Raw genomic sequence first — 19638 nt, forward strand, 5'->3', positions numbered from 1 at the left:
GTCATGCATGATGAATTTGAATTTCAAAACTAAATTTTATTTACGTAACATCCATCTAATTATAATAATATATACATTATCAATGTATACAAAATCTATTCAATATTTGTAGTCTAATTTATATTCAATAACATTCACCGGTGCACAAATTATACATATATATGGCATGACAACACGATTTAGTTCATCCACTTATCACTGAATAATAATAGATTGCGCGTATAAGCCATCCAATATAGCACCTCACTTAGTGCATATAAAGTATACATAGATGACGTATACGTTTTTGTATGCAAGCGTAGATCAAGTTGAATGTAATATACTGATGATTTTTTAATTAATATTATAATTGCTTCTTTGGCAAAAGACACGCCAACGTGTGATAAGCACAACATGCGCTTCATCTTGTCCTATGATAGAGATTGCGTGATGCTTCTGAATGCATGGACATCAAACATTTAGCAACACTCACTCTTTTTGTTAATTTGGAATTACAAATTTTAAGATGTTTGTAGTTCACACAATCATTCAAAACATCTTTCACATTTTGTCAAATGAATTTTCGTCTTTTACTTTTAAAATGTAAGCTTTATATATTTTTATACAAATTTTAAGATATTTGTAGTTCACACAATCATTCAAAACATCTTTCACATTTTGTCAAATGAATTTTCGTCTTTTACTTTTAAAATGTAAGCTTTATATTTTTTTGTAAATTTAAGTTAGTAAAATTTGATTTCAATCTAAGTTTTTTATCATTTTTTTTACATGGAAATCACCACATGGTTGATATGTAGTTATTTTTATGTACAAAAAAGTTAGATTCCACTTTTTTACTGGTAAAAATGAATGTCGATTCGATCAAATCCCACCTTTTTTTTTTTTTTGAAAAATTTGAATACGGATTGAGTTATTTAATAAATTACAAATTAGATCTAACCTTTTTGTCCCCAAAAAATTACCATGTGCAGGTTATGTGATGTATTTGAGAGTAAAAATGGGTCAAAAACATTAGTTGTGACCAAATTTTACCAACTTAATTTTCAACTTTTATCGACTTAATTCATTTAGTGAAAAATATAGGAATTTTGAACCTCAAACCTGCAATTTATACTTCGCTGAGTGACCAACCTGCTTAAGAAGAGTTAGTTAACTCACATCAATCTCGAAAACAAATTAGCTACTAATTTACCTTTAACTATCTAAAGACTCGTGACATTTTTTGGATGATAAAAAAAATTGCTATCTATAACTTGATTTTGTCATGACATATTCAACCTAGAATACAAAATACATAAAAGGCAAGTTTTTTTTTTTTTTTGTCAATTGTCAACTCTTATTCTTATTTTAATTTGTCTAAGGGATGACCTAACTGATTAAATGAGAGAATGATTCCCACCTTTAAACCAAAAAAAAAAAATGCACCATCGTACGTTTGTTTGAATTTATTTAGGGGAAGATTCAACTGGATCAAGGAGTGTTAGATAATGAGAATGATATAAATCTCTAAAGTAAAAAAGTGTACAACTCAACACTATTGAACTTGTTTAAGAGAGGATTCGGTTGCACCAAGAAAGATTAGAGAAACGAGTGATTACCACTTATAAATCAAAGGAATACACTACTACCTACCATTTGAAAGTAAGAATATATATATATATATATATATATATATATATATATATATATATATATATATATATATATTGGTTTTGGGATAAGTGATTCATCAAGCTAGGACAAGCAAAGTTGCGTTTGGCCCTAATGCACCCCCTTGAAATTTTATTGTATGTGCAAAGATTTAAACTCTTAATGCTTGCCCTTTATATTTTACCTAATGGCCAACTAACCTAACACAAATTGAATGAGGTAAATTGACACTATAAGAATTGACGCAATATCGTGATGAATTTGCCGCAAGCTCTCTCAAAAGAAGATACCAAGGGACTCTGCACAAACACAAAGAAGCGCCGTATGTGTTCCACTGCTATTAATCCAGTCTCCAGATATATGATTTTTTAGACAATTGTTTAAACTACTGCATCAGCTTTCAGCACGTATTATATCCCAAGGTATCGTATCATACCAGTTCAAATTCTACAATCTTGTAACAGAATCCGAATATGGTTAAAGGAGTACTATCATTCTAGCCAAACATGGAAGTCACTCGATTTCTTAATTTGCAGATTATGGGCGTTACCTTTGATTCGTCGTCTTCGTTCTGTCCTCGTATATATCTACACGAAAAACGATAAAATGAGACGCGCTTTCTTTAAAATATATTTTTTTGTGTGTATGGACAGAAAAACTCAGGTGGATTATATAATAACTCTTTTTAATATATACGTATATGATACATAGAAAGCGGACAAAAACTGAAGACGTAGCCTCCCACTGGTATACAGTGTAATAGAATTTGACCTTGGTCGCATTACAATTTTGGATGACGTTCACATTCGTATAGCTGGTGCAAATATCCAAAATTGCGGGCTCCTGCAGTACCCCCATCGGGGGCCCGTCTACCCAGCTGCAAATATCCAAAAATTAGACTCTGGTTGATGAAATTAGCACTCCATCTCAAAGCAGTTTATTTGCATTCTTTTCTCCCTTTTAAGGTAAAAGTGTAAAATACCCAAGTAGACTTATTAAGCCATTTTGAACAGTATAGGTCTACATTAACATCTGGCTTAACTATTTTGTTGCCAAAGCAAAGAATTTTTATGTTTTTAACTATCATTTCATCTTAATATATCACGCCATAAAAATATCACGTTATAAAAAATATCACAGTAATTATTTCAAATAATACTACTACATCCAAACACATATTCTCTTGATGCGTTTGACGTTAAAAAGTTATGGCGAATTATTATTGGAACCCACTATCTCTCTTGCCATGCTGCTTGACAATCAAGGCCCTGTTTGGAAGCTTGGTTTTTTACCAAGTTTGTATAAAATTAGTTTTTTAACAACTTTTGCTACAGGAATCTCAAAAAACTTATCAAATTTTTTAACTTACACACTTAAAATATCCAAAACACAAAAAAAAAAAAAAAATTCCCTTCCCCTTTTCTTCTTCTTCCTCCCCCACCACCACCTCCATTGCCGGCTCCATCACCAATTTCCGGTGCCGGTGCCGGTCTTTTTTTTCCCCCTTTTTTTCCCTTTCCTCATCTTCCTCCCCTGCCATTATCCTCTATTGTCTTTTTTTTTTCTCTCTACGTCCGGCGCAGAGGGGGTGGCGCAGAGAGGGGCAGAGGGGGGCTGCGGAGGGGGAAAGGCGGCAGGGAGGGGGACGGCGGGGGAGAGAGGGAAGGCAGGGGAAGGGGGAAGGGGTAGAGGGGGCTGCGGGGGGAGGGGGAAGGCGGGGGAGAGAGAGGCGGCGGGGAGAGGGGGAAGGGACAGAGGGGGGTGGCGCAGAGAGGGGCAGCGAGAGAGAGAGGGAATGCGGGGCAGAGGGGGTGGCAGGGGGAGGGGGAAGGCGGGGCAGAGGGGGGCGGCGGGAGGTGGAGTTGCAGCTGGGGGTAGCGGAGGTAACAGGGAAGAAGAAGAAGAAAAAAAATAGAGGAAAGAAAAGAAAAAATGAAAGAAAGAAAAAGAAAAAGAAAGGGAAAGGGAAAGAGAAAAAAAAGAAAAAAAAAGTTTTTCACCTCACAAAAACTTCTACAAAATTTTTCACCTTACAAAATTTCTACAAAATTTTTTTAAAAACTTCTACAGTGCACTACAGTAAAGTTTTAGACAAACTTCCAAAAAACTCAAGTTCCAAACAGGCCCCAAGTTTATTAGAACGTCTCTAGTCAACTGTCGCGGTTAAAAACACTACGAATAATAACAGCAGGTTCATGTGGCTTTTTACCCATAATCAGTCAAAGCTTGTGAAAATTGATCTGGATACTTGTTGCTGTGGGATGATAAACTATGACGGATGACTGTTGGAACATTCAATTATGTTAAAAAAAAACTTCTTAAAACAAGGCATAATTTTCCAAAACTTCCATATCTTGATAAGTTTGAATGGCATATGTTTTATAAAATACTTTCTAATATTACATCTCCTAAATGCCAATCAAAATATGAATTGGTTTGGTAGGTCTGATTTTGGTTAGTTTTAGAATCTGTTAAAGACACCAATTTTTTGCTCGTTCAAAAAATACAAAATTTGTCTAAAATACCATACCAAAAAAAAAAATTATATATATATATGTAGGATATTATTGGCAAAAGTGGTTCTCGTCAATGGATTGGGAGGTGATGGGGGAGGGGGAGCTTTTTTTTCTTTCTGAGAAATACCTTGTTGGATTGTAATTTTTCATAAAAAATTTTATATTTTCTATGAACACATTTATCAATCAATTTTTTTATTTCACATATTACAGGTGATTTGTCTACAAAAATTTCTAAAAATAGCTACCCAAATGGAATTTTTGGATGTTTTGAACAAACATTAATATTTAAAAAATTATTACAGTAAATTATAAATTATAATATAATTTTAGACAAATATTCAGAAAATACACCGTTCAAACAGGTTGTATAATATGAATACAAAACTAACTAGTGTGAATACCCGTGCTATATACGGTGCTGACATTATTGAAAAAATGAAAATAAAAGGGTGAATTAAAAAAGGTTAAAAAATTGTACCAACACAATTAAAATATAACATCTGTCTAATAATAGTTTGAAATATGATAGAATGTGTATATTATTCAAAAATTATTTTTTTTCGGAAGATAGATCTTGAAAAAATAATAGAAATTTATATTAGAAAATGAATGATATATGAATAAAAATGCATGTAATTAAATGTTGTTAAAATAAAATACTTACAAATATTATGCATTCGATTTGATAATCTTGCATGAAGGTGCGAACACTCTTCACACTAATCAATTTTTAGTACGAAAGCGAAAATTGGTGATTTAATTAATTTTGTTGAATTTTATGGAATGCGTACTACAAATGAAAATGTACGATCTTTGCATGAATTGATTCGTTGGTTGAACAACCTATCACCATTGTCCTGAGAATTAAGTACGTGCGAAATTTAAAATTAGTGTATTTTTTTCCATAGTTTATAAATAGCGTTATAAAAAATAAACATATATCAAGAAATTTTATCTTATTTTGTAATTCTCCGAGATAAGAAGCATCACAACAAAATACGAATCGTGCATATCTGTCCTATAGATTAAGATGCATGTTACTACTGAAATCTTTGATTTGTATGTTAACATTGTCCCTTTTTTATAAATAAAATATTATATACTATACAGAAAAATTTGTTGAAATTAAAGGTACATGAAATTAATTATCTAACAACAGTGTCTACCACGTTATTACAATGCATACACACTGTTTTTGAAAAATGACATTCACGTAGTTGTCTATAATTTTTGCATAATTCATAGAACATATTTTTTATGTTAATGCTTTGAATGCAAGTAAGTATTCGAAAATATTTAACCTAGCAAGAATGAAAAAAGGTATAGGTTATGATTATAAATTTAAAAATTTTGTGCAGTAATTAAATTAAATAGAGTAAGTTTACCGTATGCATGATTGTATATTTGGATATTCATACTCTCTTTGAATTTGCTATCAACAATGCTTGTGATGTTATTAAATTGTTTGACCTCAACCACATAACTAACTTTCTAGCACATGTATCATTTTCAAACCTACAGTTTTTTGAAATACTTGTTGATAAGAGTATGAAACAACATTAAAAGTTTGATATAGTGTTACTGATAGAACTCACCAACTGCGCAGGTATCGAGCAAAATCTAAATTGTGATTGATATACAATTTGCTAATTTATATTCGCTAAAAAACTATTCAAATTATAAAGAGTACAAGTAAAAGCATTTGATTTACCTCTGAAATTTCGTACGCAAATACCACATGCTAGTAAAATATTATTTTGTGTAGCAGATTGATATTATAGGATTTGTAGTATATTCAATAACTTGATACTCAAATCACCGATGAGGCAAAATTTGCCTAAATAAGCTTTACAGTGTCTTAACTCCTTAAAAAAAAAAATGCTAAATAGTCCTAATTGGCATCGCAAGTTACCGCAACGTGCTAGTGGCATCTAGGCCTAATTTTTTTTTGAGTCAAAATCTAGTCTTAATTGGTTCTGCTGTTTATTGATCATGTTGTATGTTTTCGAATTAAAATTGTATTAAAATAGCATGTGAATGAGCATTTATTTTTAATTAAAGAGTAAAAAATATTTAAAGTATAAATAACAAACCATACACTATTTTTTATGTATTAAAATAAATACAAAAATCTAGACAAAAATCTATAACTCACTACTTGTTTCGTTCTTGGGATTTTTTTTTAGACTTAAATATAGTAAACCCCTTAACTTTACATTTAGCTGCATTTTACCCCATCAACTTTGTATTTAGTTGTATATATGTGATTTTTTTGAAACGTAATTGTAATTTGCAAAACTCATTTGCAGGGGTGGTTTATAGGATTAATGTGGTGACAAATATTTCTTAATTATAAAAATGTAACATTATATTAAAATAGCATGCGAATAAGCATTTGTCTTTAATTAAGGAGTAAAAATGATTTAAAGTACAAATAACAAACTATAAACGGTTTATGAAGTAGATAGTGGGAATGTTTTAAATTTTAAATTTGATTGGTGATAGGATTGGTTATAATCCACTACTTTTTATATATTAAAATAAATACAAAAATCTAGAAAAAAAATGAGAAATTTGGAAGCCATTAAGAGAGTTTTTGTTAAAAACCCCCTCTGCAAATACATATAGATATAGATCATGCATCATGGGGAATGGAACCAGCACTTCAGTGCAAATTATACGCCATAGGATAACTAGTTTGACAAGATAAGGAATCATAGGACCTAGCAATAATTTGTCACCCCAAATCCAATGCTCGAACGAAAAACGCCTTTAGGCTTTTTTTGGGAGTTTAGGATAGAAAAGAAAAGAAGGAAAACTTAAGTTATGAGCGAAGAGAAAAGAAGAGAGAGATTGTATTTGGAAGTTTTGGAAATTAGTGGAATGATTTTGAATATGAAAGTCATTCAATATTTGTTCAAGACCTTTTTAAAGACAAAATAGGTATTTTAAAAAAATTGACAAGCTTCCTCAAACTTTCTTTCCATTTATTTCCAATTTGGAAGGAAAAATTTTGACTACCATTCATCTTTTTATTTCCTACTAAAAACAAACAAATGAAGGAAACTTAACTGTCTCTTCTTCCCTTTCTTTTCTGTTCAAATCCTCCACTCCCAAACGTGCCCTTAGAGTCCATGGCAGGCTTTCTTCGGAAAAAAAAAAAAAAAAAAGACTCTATGGCAGGCTCAAACGACATCGTTATGTTCGACCGGGTGACTCGTGCGATGTCGTTCTTCTCTTGCACATCTGGTACTTGTTTTATGACTTTATCCAGGTGGTCTCAGGATGCATCTTTTCTTTGCTTCGTGACTTCACTGACTTTTTGTCCTGTCCGGTCCTCCTCCGATTCTCCCCAGTCAACAGCCCACAGTTTTTTCTAGGTTTTTCTCCTAAATCGTCTCGGTACGATTTGGCCACTATATATGTCTGTCTGTCAGGAATACAAGCGATAGCATGATGAACGATTGAATTAACATTTGAGGTAATTTTACTTATCTTTCATTTTTCTGATTGATTTTGACCCGTTAATTTTCTTGGTAATCTTTACAGAGCTCAGCTTTCATTCTGGTTATGAATATTTGAAAATCAAACTGAAGGTTGTTGATTATAGCTTTCTCTTGTATGAAACTTTGTGCAGAATTATTTGTCTTTTGGTCAATTACAAAATTCTACTCTGGAAACTATGACAAATCGGAAAGATGGGGATTTGATAATTTTGTCCGTTCTTGCGTAATTGCCAGGTGTTATTCGGTTAATGGAGAATTTAATGATTGGGCCCAAAGGCCTCATTAAGAAGCAGGAGTTTGTAAGGATTATTATTCAGTCTATGCATGCTCTTGGATACAGAAAATCTGCTGTCTGTCTGGAAGCTGAATCTGGGATTTCATGCAAATCCGTGGACTTCGAGTCCCTAGAGTCTCACATTCTTAACGCAAATTGGGATGATTGTATTGGCGCTCTTAACAAACTTAAAGGTTTGAGTGATGAAACAAGAGCTTCCGCGTTGTTTGTTGTGTTGAAGCAATTTCTGTTGGAGTGTTTGAGTCGCGGCGAGGATGCATTAGCCTTGGAAGTTCTAAGGAAGCAGGTTGCTGGATTGCGGATGGGAAAAGAGAAGGTGCATAATTTGGCTGTTGGATTGCTTTTCCTGAAGGAGCTGGGGTCGAATAAGATCGATAATGGTATTATTCAGGAATTTAGAAAAAGAATGATCATTGACTTGGAAAACGTGCTTCCACCTCCCATAACACTTCCAGAGAGAAGGTTAGAGCATTTGGTTGAAATGGCTGTAAGTGCCCAGGTAGATAATTGTACGTATCACACTTCTGATGCAATCACACTCTATGAAGACCACCACTGTGGCCGGGACCATTTTCCCAGGGAGACTGTTCAGGTGGACTAGTTGCTGTATGATAAGCATTTTTTGGACTTTCAACTTTAAATTCTTTTGTTTCTAAGGTATTTAGATCTGCAGTTTGATATATTACCATTAATATCATATAATAAAAGTACAATGCCTTTTTGTCTTGATTCCCACAAAGACCTACGTATAAGCAACTTACTGCATGAAATGGAATTTTTGGTATTGAGAAGGGATTTCTTGCTTGATTTAGTTATTCTCATGGGATAGGGATTGATTGACAAAGAGTTGGGTTGGGAATTGGGGCTGGGATTATTAGTTCTGGGAGATCTTTATTTCTTGGTTGAACTGGCAGTCAATTGTTGCACAAATTAACTTTCATCTGGCAAACTGTGAAATATAGCATTTCGCTGACTCTTATATTTGTTTTCATTTTACATACATTTAGCATTGCCAAGTATGTTACAATCTGAGAATGAATCCATAGAAGATCGGAACTTCTGTGAAGTCCCATTTTTGTTATAATTAAGGTTTGAGTTAATTTATTTATTCTAATTAATCTGGTAATCCTTTTTAATTCTTCTTTCTCCTTGATATTTGTTCCTTGAATGTCAAGGCTCTAGAATAAAAAGGCTCACAGAAAATTTTGCCTTTACAACACTTTTGGCATTCCATGGTATAGATAAGTCATGAAAAATCTAAACACTTCAGATTCACACCCAAAAAAAAAAAAAAAAGTTGAAGAAAAAGGAAGGAGGAGAGTGTGACAGAGTGCCAGAGCCACAATTTTGATTTGTGGGGCGAGTCTAGAATTACTTGTCGGGAGGGCAATTGCATTAAAATTTTGGGAGGAAGGGGCATTTTCGATAACTTAGCAAACCTTGAGGGGGAAATTTATGCATATCCTAGCATCTATACACAAACTTTTTCCCTAATGTAGTTGGGCAGTGACCCCCTACCCTGCTGTTCCTCCACCTCTGGCAATACATATCATTAGGATCATGTAACCTGAGGTAACCTTTTTATTTTTATTTTTATTAATAAGTGGGTATGGTAGACCATTAGTATGCCTTCTGTCATATGTCTCCAGCACTGGTGAGCTGTTGAATTTCCATTAAGGATACAATTACTGGAGCACTTCTTTGCTATAGCTTGAGTAGTTTTTACATAGAGGTTAGGTAAAGTTTTTCCGTTTCATTAGCTCATATGCTTCTGCTTTGCACCTCTATTGCTAAATTGCTTAACTAACTCAAGTAACTTGGCTCTTATTTGAATTAAAGACCAAACTAGGATGATAAAATTTTTGGCATGAGTAAAAATGTCTGATTTTTGGTTGGTGAGGCATCATCTTTTGTGATCTTAGCTTTGTTTGTGTAGGACTTTGGAATTTTATTTTGGAGAGATACAGGTTTAATATCCCGGCAATGTAAAATAACTCAAATGCCAAAAACTATGTGCAATACCTTTTGTTGCTTTTTTAGACTGGTTTATGCTGGCTATTAGATGCTTCCAATTTGCTTAAGTGTGTGTGTTACTCGTGATACATTGTTGCAGATTTTGACCAATCATAAGAATGAAGTTTGGTTCGTTCAGTTTTCTAACAATGGGAAGTACCTAGCCTCATCATCATGTGATTGTACAGCCATTATATGGAAGGTAAACTGTGTTGTATCTCGCGAACATCTGTCCTTGAAATCTCTCAGCAAGTTCCTGGATGTCACTTGTGAGGAAGCATCTCATGTTTGATCACTCATATGTTCTCAATGCAGCTATAGTTTATTCTTCGAAGTTTGTTTTCTGCTGACTTTTGAAAGATTTCAAGCTTTTGTTTTCTGCAAGATTTCTTTGTCACGAGGGAAAATGCAATTTTGAAGCTAGGTTCGACATCTTAAGTAGTAGTTAACACCTAAGAGCTGGTGTACCCTTGTATCCTCTACCTCCAAAACTTTCAATTGGTAATTTGTTTTTAAAAAAAAGTGGGAATACCAACTCCTGAACTTCAGTATACTCACTTATGAGCCAAAAAAAAAAAGAAAATAAATAAAGGAGGGAAATCCTAAGCTGAGATGTTTCACTGTAAGGTTTTGCAAACTTCTCAATGTATTTTTGTTGCACTGCCATTGGTAAAGAATCACATGGCTGATGGGTGTGTGTAAACATAATCTAAGTGGAAGGTTTGATAGAAAATGGTGCATGGAATTCTAATTGGTATTTCGGTCTATTTTCCCATAAAGTAACTTCGATGAATATACATAGTCCACTTGCATCTAAAAACTTTGAATTTCATTTGGGCCCAAAGAACAATCTATATGAAATAGATGTAGGTCCTTTGTATACGTGAAGGCTTGGAGGGGATACGTACAAAACCTATGTATTCTGAGTTACAAGTATGACTGTTACCTATTTCCTTTCCCTAAATATTGAATGCAAATGATCAATTGGAAAAAGGATGCAGCCTGCTTCAAATTATCAGGATCTTGCTTCGTGTCATATCCTGTTATATGCCAGGGTTCAAGGAACTGTCTGTTAGTCCACATGTTCACTCTTATTTTTCCTTCTTCAGGAAGTTATAACCTTGTTAAGCTTGCTTCCTTCTGAACGTTGGACAAACCAATTTTTTAGAATGACTCCAACTGACACTTCGTGTTTCATTCATAAACTATGACTTTCACAGAATGATGTTAGTGTACATGTCTTTGTATCTTCGTTCTCTTGGCTACATTCTGAGGAAACTAGTAGCTTGATGTGGTCAAATGATGTGGACTTAAATTTTATGACCTATGAAATTTATTCAAAGGATGTGGAACTTAAATAGTGTCCATTGCATGGTAAACTTCTAAATCTTGCTTTGACTGATCTAGGCTCTTTTTCCCTTGAATGGTTGTTTGTTCTGTTCTGCTTCTAAAATTTTTGGAAGTTGACTATCTTGTGTAACTGGAGTTAACTTCCTAATTTTGGTTGTTATGTTTTTCAGTATTTTTCCTGCATATTTTATATGGATTCAAGAACTTTAAATTCTGTACTCTTTTTTTTTTTTTTTTTTTTTGTGGTGGGGAAGTAACCAGATTTATTTGCGTGTTCTTATTTTGGTTAACACCAATTGTTTCAGGTGCTGGAAACTGGCAAAGTAACACAAAAGCACACGCTAAAAAGCCACCAAAACCCTGTCTCATTCGTAGCATGGAGTCCTGATGATACCATGTTGCTAACCTGTGGAAACATGGAGGTGCTCAAACTCTGGGATGTGGAGACAGGTATATGCAAGCACACATATGGCAATGATGGTTTCATTGTCACCTCATGTGCTTGGTTTCCTGATTCTAAGCGGCTCGTCTGTGGCAGCTCTGATCCTGAGAAGGGTATCTACATGTGGGACTCTGAAGGCAACGATATTAAAGCATGGAAAGGAGTACGGATGCCCAAAGTTTCGGACATTGCTGTCACACCTGATGGACAACATCTTATCAGCATATTTTCGGACAAGGAAATCCACATATTAAATTTGCAGACTAATGCTGAACGTGTCATTTCAGAGCAGCATTCAATCACATCACTTTCTGTATCTGGAGATAATAAGTTCTTTATTGTAAACCTCAACAGCCAAGAGATTCATATGTGGGATGTTGCAGGGAAGTGGGTAAAACCATGGAAGTACGAGGGCCACATGCAGCAGAAGTATGTGATACGTTCTTGCTTTGGTGGGTTGAACAGTAGATTTATCGCAAGTGGCAGTGAAGATTCACAGGTATGATTTGACCTAAAATGTTCAGTGGCCTAAGTAGTCTTGGAGAACACCAAAATGGGGGTTTTGCTGTTGGTCCGTATGTGTGAAACTTCTTGAGGTTTATAACATATTTACTTCTTTTAGCAGGTCTACGTGTGGAATCAACTGAGTTCTTATCCGATTGAGATCCTATCTGGTCATCTCATGACCGTGAACTGTGTGAGCTGGAATCCTAGGAGGCCTCAGATGTTGGCTTCAGCAAGTGATGATCAGACAATCCGAATATGGGGTCCAAACTGTTTTTAAGTTGATACGATACAAGAAACAAGTACGATTTGTACAGGATCAATATTCGCTGTGTATACAACTATACATTAGCTTCAGTTTTGCTCTGCCGGATTAGCCATAGTGGCGGTGTAGATATGTGGCTTCCATGATTCTGTCCACCAAAACATATCCATCAGTTTCTCTTTTTGTAAGTCGCCATTTATTCCTCGATTTCCTGTATTTTATCCTTCATTCTTTCTACAGAACTAAAGATCGACTGGGAACAAAAAAAAAAAAAAAACAAAATTTTTTTTCATTTTCCAGGTTTAAATTATTGCTCTTTAGTACTCCATTCCATTATTCAAACTGTAAGAGCAATCCCATATATTGACAATGGTTGATTTTTGCGCCCATGGTTGGTTGATATCAACCAAATTGTAATCTGGGACTTTAGCCTGCCTGGATCACCTCTTTTTTTTTTTTTTTTTTTGTTGTTCTTTCTTCTCTCTCTCTCTCTTTTTCAAAGACACTGAGTTTGTTTGGACAAAGATAATTTGGTTTGCAAAATTTATTCTCACAAATCTCAATCACCTTTTTATCTCATATACATCACATCACAAAAAGTGTTACAGTAAATATCTCAAATAAATCATCCAAATAAACTCTTATCCAAACAAACTCACTTATTGTATCTCATAAAAAGCAAAACTATCAATTCTTTCCTGTAATTCGTCAAATCACACAAATTTGTTCCCCGACAAGACAACCTGAGGAACATTAAAATTTGCTTAAACATACTACTAGCACATCTGGTAAATTTGGAAATGCTGTCGGGGGGGTTTTGACTCCAATTCCCAAAATAGGTGTGTTTTTATGCGATTAGACTTGAGAGTCTTTAAATTGCTAAATCTGGTTTTAGAAATCCTAAATGGAAATCAGAGAGGGACCCGCACTTTCCATTTTTTAACCATTTCAGACAACCAAACAAGTACTCCCACTTAAATATATATATATATATATATATATATATGGGGTTTTGTCCCATCCGACTCCGACCAAAGAATTTTACTTGCTAGGATTATGGAAACTTGGAAAGCTTCCTGCTCTCTAAAACTCTTGCTGTAGTTCGTCTCCGGGTCTCTTGCCTCTGAAACTCCATTATTGTCTTCTACAGTCAACAAAAAAAAAAGAAAAAAGAAAAAGCCATCCAGTATATATGCCCAGGCATAAATATATAAATAAAGGTACGTCTATTACGCGCGGGGCATTTGCGTACATGATGGGGGAGGAGGGTGATTACAGGACAACGAGGTGATGAACGAAATGACAGCGCAGTCATGGCTCGATGATCGCGGCTCGCTCTCCCATACTCAATCCCAAACTCCTCACAGGTTCTGATTTGTTTTACGCATTTATTAATTTCTGATTTCCTTCTATACTATGCTTTTAGGTATAATTCGGATTATTTATCAGCAACAGGGCCCATTTATTTTGTGAATTAGTTAATATTCGTTAGGCAGCTGTTCAGAAAACAAAGGACATTGAGATGGAATGGATTTTGAGTCCTCTGGAAAGAAATGGTGTTGTTTATGAATGGTTGCTGAATTTTTTAAAAGTCTCTCTCTCCCTCTCTCTCTCTTTAAAATTTTAATTTTGTTTTTTCTAGTGCTGGAAATGTATTTCGTTTGTTAGCAAGAAGAGAAATATGTCCACGGACAAAATGCTTGCCGAAGAAGCACTGGGGAGAGGCTACTAAGCAAAATTGCTATTCTCCGTTTGGGATCCGGAGTGAAGCCAAGAGAGATGCTAGACGTGGCCTTTCCTCTTGGTATTGACATTGCTTCTGCTCTTAATACTAGTTTCGTCTATTATGTATTTTGGATTCGTATAGCTCGAAAATTCTATACATATTGCAGTAGAATTGTAACTATCTTCTGAGGCTACGATGTAATCTATTGTTTCAGGATGGAGGCGGAGTCTTTGGAGCATTTATCGGCCAAATATTGTTCGCTGGTGCCTCCTCCTAGGTCTACTATTGCTGCTGCATTTAGTCCAGATGGGAAAAGTCTTGCTTCTACACAGTATGCTATTATTTCTTGTTGCTTTCTTTGATTATCACCTGCTTGGCATTGTAATCATTTCGTCTGGATTTGGTCATGCAGTGGGGATCACACGGTAAAGATAATTGACTCTGAAAGTGGACAATGTCTGAAGGTGCTGAGGGGTCATCGACGAACACCTTGGGTGGTATGATACGCTGTGTTGTCCTCTTCTTCTAGTTATGATGATGCGGTAATGCTAGTGATATTCATTATTTGGGTTTAGTTATGTTAAAAGGGCTTGTAAGGGACTTGCAAGTGCCTCATCTTAATGTTTCCTTAGATTACACTGCAATTTGTATGTCTACTACTATCTTACTTTTAGTCAAAAAGAACTTTTATGCATGATTTTCTTACTGTGCTGAGTGATCATCTGCAGATCAACAAATTGTCCTTTTGTCCTTTTCATTTTGTGCTAATGGAGCCTTTGCAGGTTAGATTTCATCCGAAGGATCGTGAAATACTTGCAAGTGGAAGCTTAGATCATGAAGTGCATGTATGGAATGCAAACACATCAGAATGCATAGGATATCGTGATTTTTGTAATTCTTCTCTAAATTCTTCCATCTGATCCCAACCTTGTCCTCATGAAATAGAAAAAACAAGAATACCTAACAACTGCTTGAATTGTCGTTGTATCTATTTCCTACATGTAGACTCAGAAATCTCTCTTAAAACTTTCTTTTTCCCTCATTGCGGTTTTTACCCTTTTCCAGGCCGTCCTATTGCTTCTCTTGCTTTCCATGCTGAAGGGGAACTCCTTGCTGTGGCATCAGGTCACAAGGTGTTGATTGACACTTTGTAGTTTATTTGCCCTCATAAATTTTATGTATCTCGTAGTTTTTAGTTGTTTTCTAGTTGACATTCAATCTTTAAATCAGCTGTATCTATGGAGCTACAACGGAAGTGGAGAGAACTCATCACCAACAATTTTATTGAAGACAAGACGGTCACTTCGTGCTGTGCATTTTCATCCTCATGCTGCCCCATTGCTTTTGACCGCTGAGGTTTGATGCTTGATTGAGTTTATTGGGTTGTGTACCTCTTCTGTCTTGTCAATTGCTCTGTTGGACGAATATGCAGGTCAATGATCTAGATTCTTCAAATTCCTCAATGTCGAGGGCAACATCTCTGAGCTGTTTGTAGTACCCTCCCCCTTCTCTACATATGGCAAACATCAATTCACGGAATCTTCTTAATGTGGCTGCTGAACTGTCTCTTGTACCTTCTTTTAACCCATATCCATCTTCATCTGCAATTGATGATGTAAGGACATGTTTTCATTCCTATAATGGCTCAAGTTCTTTAAATCACAATCAAGCTGAATCATCTGCTTTAATGCAGATTGAGATAAATGCAAGATTAGTGGAGCAAAATGATCAGAGAGCTTTCGCAGTGGATATGTATGCAACCACTTCCACTACACATACTGGATTGCAAGATAGATTGATTAGTTCTTTTGCTTACAGGGAGCAAAATTCTATCTCTGGGACTGCTGTAGATGCTATGGACACAGCTGAAATGCAGCACATAGAGGGGTACCACCCCAGGGGCCCATCTGACCAGGAGACACCTGGTCCTGGAGTTAGGCCCTTGCCATCAATTTCTCATACTCTTGAGCTTCCCATTCCAATACCTAGACAGGTGGAGTCATCGAGATTTGGTCAAAATGGTTCTTTACCTTCAAGACAATCATCACCTTGGGATTTACCTTTTCTTCAAGGATGGTTGATAGGTCAAAGTCAAGCTGGGATACATCCTAGACTTCCTGTGAGCAGTCATATGTATCCAGTGGGCTATCCTGGAATACATGAAGTCTCATTGACGTCCAACTCTTTTATATGTAACAGAGTTTTGCCATCTATTATGAGCAGATCTGTGGAAGCAGAAAGTTCTGGTTTACAGCAACAGCCGCAGCTTACTGAGAATAGGATTCTGAATTCGCTTCGGAGAGTTGATTCCATTCCTATTTTGGGTGTAATACCGTCTGAACTTTCTGCCTCATTTTCCACCACAGTTGGTGCTGAGTTGCCATGTACAGTTAAGCTGAGATTATGGTTGCATGATATAAAAAACCCATGTGCCCCTCTAGATACTGACAAGTGCAGCTTAACCATACCGCTTGCAGTTCTTTGCAGGTGCATGAACTTGCCAAACTTGGACCGTCTTTGCTCTCTTATTTTACTCACTGTGACTCGCTGACTTGTTCATTTATCATATTTGGGTGACCATAATTCTATTCAACACAATTTCTTTTGGGGTGGGGTTGGCAGGATTTAACATTGCTTCACCATATGATCCATTTCTTGTGTGCATCTGTAATTTTAAGGGAAAGTTAGCAGTTATGAGATCATTTATTTGGAAGAAGACCAAAATGAAAACTTAAGAGGGTCAGTAAAAGGGTGCCTTTTTTCTTTTGATGTCTTGATTAGTTTTTTTTCCCTCCATTTTGTGTCAGTGATCACATGGTTCATAGAGTTACAAATTGTGATTTCAGTGAGATGGGAGCCCATTTTTCACCTTGTGGGAGGTATCTTGCTGCATGTGTTGCATGTGTACTTCCTAAGGTAGACGCTGAATCTAGTTCTGTATCACAACTTAACCAAGACATTGGAGCGGATGGATTATCTCCAACTAGACACTCATCCTTAGCACACCAAGTTTTGTATGAGCTTCGTATTTACTCCCTCGAGGAGTCAATGTAAAGCTTCTACCCTTTATTTTCTTTAACTTCTTGACGTGTATCAATTTTTGTTCACTTATTGTATTTGTTACTTTTACATGCTGTAGTTTTGGTTCAGTGCTAGTATGTAGGGTGGTTAGGGCTGCTCATTGTTTGACTTCCATCCAGGTAAGCTTTTTACAGTTGAATTAAAGAAGCAAATTGATCTTCTTTTATCATTCAGGTGTACTTAATAGCATGTATTTCATGTTAAAACACATCAAGTATTTGTACTCCTGATTCACTTCATCATTTTAATTGCAGGCTTTTAAAATTGTATCGTTATCATAAGATTCCTAATGTTTAGCATACTATACTTTGATTCCAGTAAAGGGTGGGGTTGGCAATGGCAAAATATACTTGTAAATTGAGCCTTCTTATTGTTTACTTTGCAGTTCTCACCCATGTCGGAACACATATTGCTCGCGTATGGTCGCCGTCATAGTTCTCTTCTGAAAAGCATTGTGATGAATGGAGAAGTCTCACTGCCAGTTTATACAGTTTTAGAGGTACAGTTGATTATTGTTTGGCCTTAAAAAGTCATTTCTTGGTTGTATAGCTGAGAAACATGTTACATGTATCAGTACAGCGCTATTGATATCTCTGACTCTTTTGTGAATTGAAGTTGGTTATTTACAGGTGGTTTTTCTTAAAAGTTTATCTTTGGCACTTTGGGATCAGGTCTACAGGGTCTCAGATCTGGAACTTGTTAGCGTGCTTCCTAGTGCTCAAGATGAGGTCAATGTAGCTTGTTTTCATCCTTCTGTGGGAGGAGGTCTTGTTTATGGAACCAAGGTGTGTCATTTGGAACACCAAGAATTTCCTTTCTTTGGGTGGTTTGGTTTTGAACTTGCAAGGTTTAACTGCCTTGTGAATTCAGGAAGGAAAACTGAGGATCCTGCAGTATGATGGAGCTTACAGATTGAATAGTAGCACATCAAACATCTTTCCAACAGCACAACATACCTGAGGTAGAATAGTGTTCCAGATTGTGGAGGACTTGTATATTTTTAGTTTTTTATGAAGGTGTGACCAGTACTACCATTGATTCATCTACTTGTTGTGAATGTGAATGTACGTTCATAACTAGCGAGTAATAAAATCCTTCTTCGTACTGACTAGAGATGGTAATCCCCAATCCCCAACCTCCTGACCTCAATGTGTTTCTCTTCTTCACTCAATTCTTATCCCTTCCCCTCTATTTCTACTGCACCAGGTTCTATGTATAAATGTCTTGAACTTAATCTGATATCTAAAATCTGTTAACAGGTATCTTGGGAGGAAAACATCTAGTCACCGTATTATGAGTGACCAACTAGTATTTATAGGAGTACAAACCTAATAAACTATTTACAAGAATACCCTTACTAATTTATTATCTACAAGAATACTTATATTCTCTTAACACGCTCCCTCAAGTTGGAGCATATATATCATAAGCACCCAACTTGTTACAAATGTATTTCACCTTAGAACCCCCTAAACTCTTGGTAAACACATCATCCAATTGATCTACAGACGGTACATGAGATGTCTTGATGACCCCGTCAAGCAATTTCTCTCGAATGAAATGACAATCAACTTCAATATGTTTTGTCCTTTCATGAAACATTGGATTAGACGCAATATGAACAGCCGCCTGATTATCACACACTAAATTCATAGGTTGTTTATGCTCAAACCCAAGTTCCAGTAACATGCTCTTCAACCAAACTAACTCACACACAGTGTGAGCCATAACGCGATATTCAGATTCTGCACTTGATTTGGATACAACTGTTTGCTTCTTACTCTTCCACGACACTAAATTACTACCAACAAACACACAATATCCTGTAGTCGATCTTCGATCTGAGGCAGAACCAGCCCAATCTGCATCACTATATCCTTCAATATCAGTGTGTCCATGATTTTGATACAGCAACCCTTTTCCAGGAGCACTCTTAAGATACCTGAGAATCCATATAATAGCATCCCAATGACTAGTATGAGGGGTATCAAGAAATTGACTCACAACACTCACTGCAAATGAAATGTCAGGTCTCGTTACAGTGAGATAATTTAATTTACCCACAAGTTTTCAATATTGTTTAGGATCATCAAGTAATGCACCTTGATCTCCTGCTAATTTCACATTGGGATCCATAGGAGTATCCACAGGTCGGTAACTTAACATCCCAACTTCACTCAACATATCGAGTACATATTTTCTTTGACATAAATAAATCTCATATTTAAACCGAACTACCTCAATACCCAAAAAATACTGTAGATGACCTAAATCCTTTGTCTGAAAG

At 35.6% G+C, this 19638-nt stretch overlaps 1 protein-coding gene and 1 pseudogene across 3 annotated transcripts; both read left to right on the top strand.

Annotated features, from left to right (window-relative positions):
* Positions 1-7195: 7195 nt before the first annotated feature.
* On the top strand, positions 7196-12732 carry LOC140004223 (WD repeat-containing protein WDS homolog). Of its 3 annotated transcripts, none has more exons than XM_072081768.1 (5): positions 7196-7650; positions 7807-8562; positions 10084-10185; positions 11639-12274; positions 12401-12732. In XM_072081768.1, the coding sequence occupies exons 2-5, from the start codon at positions 7924-7926 to the stop codon at positions 12557-12559; spliced, it is 1536 nt and encodes a 511-aa protein (XP_071937869.1). In that variant the 5' UTR covers positions 7196-7650; positions 7807-7923; the 3' UTR covers positions 12560-12732. The 3 variants fall into 3 exon arrangements, with proteins under 3 accessions (XP_071937869.1, XP_071937866.1, XP_071937870.1); XM_072081765.1 differs by having other exon boundaries at positions 7198-7650; positions 7910-8562; XM_072081769.1 differs by lacking the exon at positions 10084-10185 and having other exon boundaries at positions 7200-7650; positions 7910-8562.
* Positions 12733-13559: 827 nt separating this feature from the next.
* On the top strand, positions 13560-18459 carry LOC113714363 (uncharacterized; annotated as a pseudogene).
* The last annotated feature ends 1179 nt before the right edge of the window (positions 18460-19638 follow it).

This window comes from Coffea arabica, chromosome 1c (genome assembly GCF_036785885.1).
Source record: "Coffea arabica cultivar ET-39 chromosome 1c, Coffea Arabica ET-39 HiFi, whole genome shotgun sequence".
NCBI classification, from domain to species: Eukaryota; Viridiplantae; Streptophyta; class Magnoliopsida; order Gentianales; family Rubiaceae; genus Coffea; species Coffea arabica.